Raw genomic sequence first — 10,289 nt, forward strand, 5'->3', positions numbered from 1 at the left:
AGTTATTTTGTGTTATCTGAAAGAAGGAGATGATACTACCTAACCTTATAATTTTGCTGTGAGGGTTAATTGCAATATTTTATGTACCTCCCTTGACATATCATACATAATCAATGGCTATGAATTTCCTTCCTATACAAAAGCCATAATGGCCGGGCGCGGTGGCTCAAGCCTGTAATCCCAGCACTTTGGGAGGCCGAGACGGGCAGATCACGAGGTCAAGAGATCGAGACCATCCTGGCTAACACGGTGAAACCCCGTCTCTACTAAAAAATACAAAAACTAGCCGGGCGAGGTGGCGGGCGCCTGTAGTCCCAGCTACTCGGGAGGCTGAGGCAGGAGAATGGTGGGAACCCGGGAGGCGGAGCTTGCAGTGAGCTGAGATCCGGCCACAGCACTCCAGCCTGGGCGACAGAGCGAGACTCCGCCTCAAAAAAAAAAAAAAAAAAAAAAAAAAAAGCCATAATGGATATTATAATTCTTTTATGTTTGAAATCTTATACGACGTTGGCCAAACTGATAACATTTAAAAGTATGAAATAATTAATACATTATTTTTGTAACACGCTAATAAAATAATGGATTTCTATCTATTATGTTCCCACTAGGTTCCACTTGCAAAAATATTTTGGCATTGTTGAATCCAGAGTGTATGGCCATTCTGAATATTGCTATTTTGAATTTTCTTACATCAAAACATTATCTGAAGCTTCTACACTGCTTTTCTGTGAATCCCTTCTTGTGGTTGTATGAGAGTTTGTCATTTGTTGGACCATAATGGGGCAAACTATTTCATGGAGAGGTTTCAAGGCCTCTGGGCTGGGCATCCATTACCTGAGCTGGTGTCCTGTTGGTTTTAGAGTGTTGGCACCTGCTGAGTGATTGAGGCAAGGATCTTAGGGTGCAGGGCTCTCGAGCTCCATAAATCCTCTCTTCCCTGAGAAGAAAAGCTAGCATACTGGAAAAGCAACAAAGTCCTCCATGTTTTATTAGTGTGACTGCTGCCCGTGGGAGGAAAAACAAAGCCATCTGCAGGTGCTGTCAGTGTCAATGACACATGACACCAGGCTCCAACCCCACTGAGTTGATTTGGTGGTCTAAAATATTTTGGCCAGACATAGGACTGCATCTGTGGCTTTGTATATTTGTTGAAGGAGCTACCTAAGCTCATTTGTTAAATTTTTAAAAAGCAAATGAAGCGGACCTAGAATTGGTTTAATGAAGATGTGGCTCACAAGGGCAATGAGCAGCAGGTGGGCTCTGCTATCTGGGCAGGGTTAGTTCAATTAAGAAAAGCTTTGTCAGCAAGCTGTTGATCTCTTTGGGACCCAGATGACAACCCACTGTTGTCGAGACTAGTTCCATGGCTAGACTCAAGGGCTGTCACTACTGGGGGAGCTGGGATGGAGACGGTGGGTCACTCAGAGGAGAGGCCTTGCTCTCCCCAAAGGCTGTAACAAAGCCTGGTCTGGCCAGCGCACTCTCCGCTAACCTTAATCAATCAGGCCATGCTGCCTCCAAACTCTGATTCCTCTAAAAGCCTCGCCTTTAATAGGTCGGTCTCCAGGCCCCGCTGGGTGTAAGGCTCCTTCCAGGCCACTCCCACTGCATTAGCCCTTGCCCCCTCTGTCCACTCCCTATCCCAGGACGGGCTAGATCCCCTAGAAGCCCCGCCTTCTCACCGTTCACAGTCAGCGGAGCCTCCGCGGCGCTGCCCCCCTGGCCCGAGAGCCCAGGCTCAGCCCTGCACACATAGTCTCCTGCATCCTGTGGTCCCACCGACGGAAGGCGCAGTGCGTCTCCAGAGCCCAGCACCTGCGACAGGGAAGGGGCGTCAGAAGCCGGATTTGCAAGGAAGCCTGGTCCCCCGCCAGCCACCGCCTCAAGATTTAGGGCTGCACCTGCGCGCCACAGCGGCGGGTCCAGGTTACCCGTGGAAGCGGGTTCCCGCGCCAGGCACAGCTGAAGGAGGCGTCTTCCCCCACGTCCACGGACACGGGCTCCGGCTTTGCCTGCAGAATCGGCCCAACTGGACGAAGGAGATGAGGGGTCACAAGGCCGGAGAGGAATGCAGTCCCTGACCCGGGATCAGCCCCATAGAAACACCACACCCTCTAGGGGGCAAGAATATGCCCCAAGTCCACTCTCTTCCTCCTAATACCCCACGCCCACTCTCCTGACCCCGCCCCTCCAAGCCCCGCCCCTCAGCAACCCTGAAAGCCTCGCCCACCTTTGACCACACCCACAGCCCCGCCCCAGCTCACACAGCACATCCAGCGCAGTGCTGCGGTTGGCGCTGCCCACGGCGTTGCTGACCTCGCAGGACACGGGCTCAGTCAGGAACGAGGCGCCTGCCACGACCTCCAACCTTGGCCCGCGGGTCCCGAGCACCGAGGAGCCCCCTTTTGCCCACCTGAGGAAATGGTGGCGCTGTTACCGTTGTCCCTGCTCTCTGGCACACCTACTCAGGTCCCAGCCCTTCCCAAGCTCACTCTTGGGGCTAGGGAGAGGTGGTCTTCGTCCTCACCTGTAGCCTGTGACTGGAGGCTGGGCTGTGGCCTGGCACAGGAAAGTGACCTTCTCTCCCTCCTGCACAGTGCGTGGTGAAGCAGACAGAGTCACCTCTGGGGGGTCTGTGAGGGTGGGACAATGGTCAGGTGGGCAAGGACCAGGAACACCTCTGTCACTGGCCTAGGGGTCCAGTGCCTGATTCCTCCACCCCAGGAGTCTGGGCCCCTAATCCCCTTCTCCCTTTGAGTCAGGAGTCTGGGCTTTCAGTTCCCAATTCCCCCAGTTAGGGAGTCAAGGCCCAGCTTCCTCTTTCCCCAGGGACCCCCAGCCATCTGTCGTCTCCTGCTCGGAGTCTCACTCTGTTGCCGAGTGGCAGGATCTCAGCTCACTGCAACCTCTGCCTCTGCGGTACAAGTGATTCTCCTGCCTCAGCCTCCCAGGTGGCTGGGATTAAAAACGTGTGCTATCATGCCCGGCAAATTTTTGTATTTTTAGTAGAGATGGGTTTCGACATGTTAGCCAGACTGGTCTCGAACTCCTGAGCTCAGATGATCCGCCCGCCTCGGCTTCCCAAAGTTCTGGGAGTACAGGCATGAGCTACCATACCTGGCCCTCTCCTGCTCTCTTAGATCCAGGAATCCAGGTCCCAGTTTCCTCATTCCCCAGGGGCCACAGTCCCCTCCTTCCTCATACCCAGGAGTCAGGGCCCCACACCCCTCTTTCCCAGGGCCAGCTGCACTCACACTGCAGGCTCAGTGTGATAGCTGTGTCCCTTCCCGCAGGCAGGGCCTGGCTCCAGGCCCTGCAGACCAAGGTGGCTCCATCATCATGGCTGGAAGGGGTCAGGGTTAAGGTGCTCTCCACTGATCCAGGGGTCCCTTCCTTCAGCAGGGTCTGGAGGGATGGATAAGAATAATAATGCCATCTACCCCTTACATCAGGGGTGTCCAATCTTTTGGCTTCCCTGGGCCATATTGGAAGAAGAATTGTCTTAGGCCATACATACTAACACTAATGATAGCTGATGAGCTAAACAGTTACAAAAAAGTCTCATCATGTTTTAAGAATGTGTATGAATTTGTGGTGGGCCACATTCAAAGCCGTTCTGGGCTGCATGCAGCCCACAGGCAACAGGTTGGATAAGCTTGCCTTACTTATATAGGGTTCACTATGTGTTGGGCACTCTTCTGGGCATTTATAGGTATTTATTTATTTAATCCTCACCATACCCTATGACATGCATGCTATTATTATTCCAATTGTATAGATAAGGCAACTGAGGCACAGAGAGGTTAACTAAAGATCAATCAACTAGCAAGTGGCTGAGACATGATTTGAACCCAGGTAGTCTGGCCCTAGAATCTTGACCCTGCATCATATTTCAAGAGTCCAAACCCTTGAACCCCTGCCCTCCCATGTCTTCTTCTCCTCGGGATGAGCCTGTGGTCAGAGTGTACCCCAAGTTTTCCTGAATGGGCAATGGCTAGCACAGGAATTTGGACCTGACCTGATGGAAGGTGGTTCCATCCAACCAGACCCCATCTCGGAACTACAGCAATTCAGGGGTAGGGCGGGCATCCCCAAGGCTCCGACATGTCAGGTTCACAGGAACTCCAGCAATGAGAGACACAGAGGGGCCGCCCAGCACCTGGGGGACTTCTGGGGGGACTGCAAGGTGGATTTGGGGTCAGAGATGGATCCTGATCCTCTCAGCTCCAATTGACCACTCCCCTGGGCTCCCTGGACTCTGCTACTCACAGCTAGTACTGGCTGCCCCCTTGGGCTCCCAGGGGACAAGTGGGTGAGGTCCTTACCCAGCACGTGAAGTTGGGCTGGTCTCAAGCGGAGGCCTGCTTGTGTAGCCTGACATTCATATGATGCTTCATCCTCTAGCTCCACGGGCCTAATGTGGAGGTCATGCTGGCCATTGGCTGCATTCCCTGATATCCAGTACCGGGACCACCCTGGAGTCAGGGAGGAGGCAGCATGCCATGGTTCTGACCGGTCCACACATTTGGTGGTAAGACACTATTAAAGAGTGTGTACTGGGCCCATAGAGACTCTAACTCCCTCCCAACCCAGAGTCACTGCAAACTTGGTGGTAATAAATTCAGAAAGGAAAGCAAGAAAATGATTGCCATGAAAGTTAGGTTAGATACTACTTCTGGAGTGAGGGGGAGGGGGGCTATGATAGGGGAAAGGAATACGGGGGCTTCTGGGGAGCTGGCAGTGGACTTGGGTATTGGCTGTGTGAGTGTCTATATTATTTGGTAAACCTTCCATTTATGTTTACTGTAATTTTTGCATTTATGTTCTCTTTCTTTTCCTTTTCCTTTTTTTTTTTTTTTTTTTTTGAGACAGGGTCTCACCATTACCTGGAGTGCAGTGGCTTGATCATGGCTCACTGCAGCCTTGAACTCCTGGGCTCAAGCAATCCTACCACTTCAGCCTACTGAGTAACTGGGACTACAGATGCACATCACCATGCCTGGCTAATTTGTTTAAAATATATATATTTTTTTCTAGAGATAAGGTCTTGTTATGTTGCCCAGGCTGGTCTCAAACTCCTGGTTTCAAGCTATCCTCTGGCCTCAGCCTCCCAAAGCGTTGGGATTCCAGGCGTGAGCCACCGCACCTGGCCTGTTTACTATTTCGCAATAACATAATAATTCCAAAACTCTATGGGTCACCCTCAAAGCAGCAGCTCAAAAATCAGGACTCCTAAATGTTTACCCAAGCCCATCAATTTCCCAAACTTAAAATGTCAAAATAGAAACTGCAGGTACAGCCGAGCCCAGCAACTCTACCCCTAGCCAGCCCGTCCCAGCGTGGAGAGAACCGTCTTACCTCGCGGGTCCCTTTGGCCCCCTAGGGCCAGCCCACTCTTAGTCCACTGAACTAGCCCCCAGTAGGCGCCCAGAGCACACCGCAGCCGGGCTTCCTCCCCCAGCAGCACCACCAGGTCCTCTGGCTGTTGCAGGAAATGGGGCGACGGGTCTAGGAAAGTTGGGGGCAGCAGGGCTGAGCTTAGCACCTTCAAGAGCCCCCTCATTCAGGACCCAGGGGTCCCAGCCCCCAACTCCCTTCTCCCTAGTGAAGGGGCAGCCCGCAAGCAATCCCCCCACACCCACCCCATATTCATCCGCTCCCTTCGTGCGGTACCTGCGCTCCCTCTGAAGCAGAAGAGCAGGACGAGGAGGGCGGGGATCAGCATCCTGAGCGTGTGTCCCCCAAGGTTCACGAGATTTGCAGTCCCACGGGCCTCCCTGTCAACTTCTTCCTCGGAAGCACTCCTCCTGTCACCCTGGCCCGGAGCCCCCTTCGCGCTCGACTCTTCGCCCCAGCCTAGAGAACCCCTGTCTCTGGCCTGGAGTCCTCCAAGTGAGCTCATCCGCAGCCTCTGACGCTCTGAAACGCCTGCCAGTTCCGCGCCCTGGGTCTCTGAGAGACCCCAAGAGGGCCCAATCCAGCTCGCCCCGCCCGGGTCCGCCTCCTGGGAGCTCCGCCCTCTTCCCATTGAGAAACTCCCGGGGCTGGACGCGGATGAATGGGGGATGCAGGGCGGGGTCCCCCGGCGGGTGGACGCCCCCAGTTCAATTGGGGTCTGGGAGCCAGAACACCTGGGTTCCAGGAGGGGGTCCGGGCTGGGTTGGACACCTGCGCCCTGCCAAGGTTGAGGGGCAGGCATGGGGGTGAGGAGGAGGGAAGGGAAAGAGTGGAAGAAACTTGCTCAGCCCAGGTCCTGGAGGGACTGCGCTCAGTGGAAACCGAGCTATAAATGGGGGCCTCTGGGGCCTCGCCACTTTCCGCGCCCTGGGGAGGCGGGGTTCGGGGCTCCTCTGGCCTGCGGGTCGGGAAGAGGGCACGCCGATACCTGGGGGACAGTTGGGACCCCTGCCTTGACTCCCCCAGCCTCAAAACCCCTCCTCAAAGTGGGGAACAGAGGGCTGTTCCCTTGTTATGGCTGCAAACGTCCTAAGACCGAGGAATCCAGGACCCCGGCCCCTCCTTTCCCAGGACCCCGCAGTCCCGGCCCAGCCCCTCTCCCCACTCCGCTGGCCGGGCACCTCGGCCTGGTTGCCTGGCGACGGCTGGGAGGCGGCGGTGCCTGGCCAGGGCAGGCAGGGAGGCTGGGAACCGCGCAGCTTGTCCTGACGCTCCATGCAGCCCAGCTGGGGCGTTCCCACGCTGCGCAGCTGGCCAAGCAGGTGGGAGGGACCCCGAGCAGCCTGAAGGAGGGCTGGGGAGCTGGGACCCTGATCTGACATTCCTGGACCTGTAAGAACTGGGGGGTCCACATTCAAATTCTACGCTGTTCTTAGGCTCAGACTCTGTGTCCCTAAATGGCGGGGTGGGGTTGGGAGTAGGGGTTGGACTTACAGGATTGTAAGGGACTGGTGGTTGAGGCCTTTGCTGGCTGAGACGCTGATGGCCTGATCTCCTGGTTCCTTGAGAGGCTGGAGACTCAACTCCTAGGTCTCCTGCTTGCAGCATGGTGCACTTGGAAGAGGGTGACAGGGGTCAGAATATCTGGTCTTAAGTCTTAAGAGTCGGTGGATTTAACTGCCAATCTCTACCCACCCCCACATGGGCCCAGGAGGATTTGGAAATCAGACGGTGAACATCTGTCCTAAGTCGTGTGTGTGTGTGTGTGTGTGTGTCTGTGTGTGTGTGTATGGGGCTGGTGGGGGGCGGGGGGATGCAGGGGCGGGTAGGGTGGCCAGGAGGATCAGAGGCCCAAATTCCTGAGTCCTTGGAGAGAAGGGACTGAGACCCCAGGGTCTGAGAGGGGAGGGGTCTGGGGGCCTACACTCCTGGCTTCTATGTGGCATATCTAGTGCATGGATTTTGAAATAGGATGGCATGGGCCCAGAACTCCTGAGTCTTGGGGAGGAACTCAAGTAGTGGGACTGTTTTTCCAGGCACTTGGTGCAGCTTCCCCTTCCTGGCTCTCTGGGGCCATGTACATGGAAAGATGGAGAGCCCAAGGTCCCAAGAGCACTGGGAGAAGGAAAACAGACAAGGTGGAGGGTGGAAGGTTTGTGCTAATTAAAGGCCCCAGCAAGGGACAGCTCCATGCTCTGGCCCCTTGGGACACCATCTGGCAAGGGCCCCCAGGAAAGAGCCACCGCCCCCCCCAGCTCGGCATCCAGCCCATTTCCCAGGGGGTGTAGGGGGCAGTTGGGAGAGGGGAGGTGGGAGCAGGGCAAGGGGTCAAGCATGTGAGGGAAGAGGGAAGGCCAGCATGGAGGATGAAGCTGGGGGCTGGGGCCAGATGCCTCATCTGGTTCCTGGGGAACGAGACGCAGGTGGGGCCGAGTTCTTGGGGAGGCGGGGAGAAAACTAGCATTTCCGATTCCCGCAGGAGATAAGCAGGCAGAAGAAGCTTATCCCAGGCGAGTGTATGTGCACGCGGGGAGGGCAGGCCTACCAGCATATGGTTATAAAATCCAGGGATGTGATGAGGGGAGCCACTCAGAGATGGAGAGACACATAAGAGAAAGAGGCGTGGTCAGAGTGTGGCTAAGAACAAATATTTATGGAGCTCCTGGTGTGTGTGAGACAGAGTGTGGGGTGAGGGGAGTGACAGAAGTGAGAACAGAGACAGAGAAACAGAAGAACAGAGACATGTAGAGACGGAGAGACAGTGAAATAAAGATTGACTGAGACTTAACCACTTAATACAGAGAGAGAGAGAGTCTCAAACAGATGGAGAAACATAGAAAGATAAATCGGCTGGACACGATGGCTCACACCTGTAATCCCAACACTTTGGGAGGCTGAGGTGGGCGGATCACTTGAGGTCAGGAGTTCAAGACCAGCCTGATCAACATGGAGAAACCCCGTCTTTACTAAAAATACAAAAAATTAGCCAGGCGTGGTGGCGCATGCTCGTAATCCCAGCTACTAGGGAGGCTGAGGCAGCAGAATCACTTGAACCCAGGAGGCGGAGGTTGCAGTAAGCCGAAATCACACTACTGCACTCCAGTCTGGGCAACAAGAGCGAAACTCCATCTCAAAAAAAAAAAAAAAAAAAAAAAAAAAAAAAAAAAAAAAAACAGAAAGAAAACAAAACAAAACAAAAAGAAAAAAAGAAAGACAAATCAAGGGCTGGGTGCGGTGGCTCATGCCTGTAATCCTAGTACTTTGGGAGGCCAAGATGGGAGGATTGCTTGAGCCCAGGAGTTCCAGACAAGCCTGGGCAACGTAGCAAGACACTGTCTCTGCAAAAACATTTTAAAAAAATTAGCCAAGTGACCAGGCGCAGTAGCTCACACCTGTAATCCCAGCACTTTGGGAGGCCAAGGCAGGTGGGTTACCTGAGGTCAGGAGTTTGAGGCCAGCCTGGCCAGCATGGTGAAACCCCGTCTCTACTAAAAATACAAAAATTAGCCTGGTATGGTGGCTGATGCCTGTATTCCTAGCTACTCGGGAGGCTGAGGCAGGAGAATCGCTTGGACCTGGGAGGCAGAGGTTGCAGTGAGCCAAGATCGTACCATTGCACTCCAGCCTGGGTGACAGAGCAAGACTCCTTCTCAAAAAAAAAAAAAAAAAAAAAAAAAAAAACAAAAAAAAAAAAACAGAATGGTGATGTGGGCCTGTAGTCTCAGCTACTCAGGAGGCTGAGGCAGAAAGAACACTTGAGCCCAGGAGGTTTGAGGCTGCAGTGAGCCATGACCACACCACTACAGTCTAGCCTGGGCAATAGAGGAAGACCCTGTCTCTACAAACAAATTTTTAAAAGTTAGCTGGAGTGGTAGTGCGTACCTGTAGTCCCAGCTACTCAGGAGGCTGAGGCAGGAGGATCACTTGAGTCCAGGAAGTTGAGGCTGCAATGAACCAAGATCATGCCACTGCCCTCCAGCCTGGGCAACAGAGCAAGATTCCATCTCAAAAGAAAGGAAGATAAGTCAAGATGGATAGAGGGAGGAAGAGAGAGAGACATGGAGAAGGAAAGAAGAGATGGGGGAGATGGCAAGAAAAAGAGACAGAAGAAAGCTCATGCAGTCCTTGCCAAAGGGCGTCTACTCTGGGCTCACACTGCACCCATACTGGGGGCCGGCAGAATTGGACTCTGCCTTTTACTCCTGCCCACACCCTCTGCACTCCCATGTAGGACTCTACACACACACACGCTCTGTCACACACACACACGCTCTCCATGTGCTTATTACAGATCACAGTTCACTCTAACCTTCCCCACTCTCACACCCATGTACACACACGGATATCTTCCCTCTCTCCTACAGTCTCCCAGTCTCTCACACTCACTCTTGCATACTCCCCAGCAGAGATCCCTGACATCATTTAGTCGCTAATGTCTACTCAAGAAAGGAAGGGAGGCTAGGTGCGGTGGCTCATGCCTGTCATCCCAGCATTTTGGGAGGCCGAGGCAAATGGATCACCTGAGGTCAGGAGTTCAAGACCAGCCTGGTCAACATCAGGAAACCCCATCTCTAGTAAAAATACAAAAATTAGCCAGGCCTGGTGGTGTATGACTGTAGTACCATCTACTTGGGAGACAGAGGCAGGAGAATTGCTTGAACTTGGGAGGTTCAAGCCATGGGAGGTGGAGGCTGCAGTGAGCCGAGACCATGCCACTGCACTCCAGCCTGAGCAACAGAGCAAGACTACCTTGAGGAAAAAAAAAAGAAAGAAAGGGACTTCCCAAGGTCATGTATCAGGACAGGGAAGAGCTGGGGGCCCAGCTGGCTGCTCCCCTGCTGAGCTGGGAGACCACCTAGGTCTGACTTCTCCCATCCTCCCAGCCTAAGCCA

General features: G+C 53.9%; 1 protein-coding gene across 1 annotated transcript; it reads right to left on the minus strand.

Annotated features, from left to right (window-relative positions):
* Positions 1-1,282: 1,282 nt before the first annotated feature.
* LOC135964366 (kin of IRRE-like protein 2) lies at positions 1,283-6,199 on the minus strand. The gene is given in 10 exon segments (XM_065521793.1): positions 1,283-1,398; positions 1,683-1,815; positions 1,902-2,029; positions 2,265-2,413; positions 2,528-2,633; positions 3,255-3,405; positions 4,019-4,179; positions 4,326-4,475; positions 5,359-5,508; positions 5,674-6,199. Coding segments are annotated over 10 exon segments (1,770 nt in total).
* Between the last annotated feature and the right edge of the window lie 4,090 nt (positions 6,200-10,289).

Source organism: Macaca fascicularis, chromosome 10 (assembly GCF_037993035.2).
Source record: "Macaca fascicularis isolate 582-1 chromosome 10, T2T-MFA8v1.1".
NCBI lineage: Eukaryota > Metazoa > Chordata > Mammalia > Primates > Cercopithecidae > Macaca > Macaca fascicularis.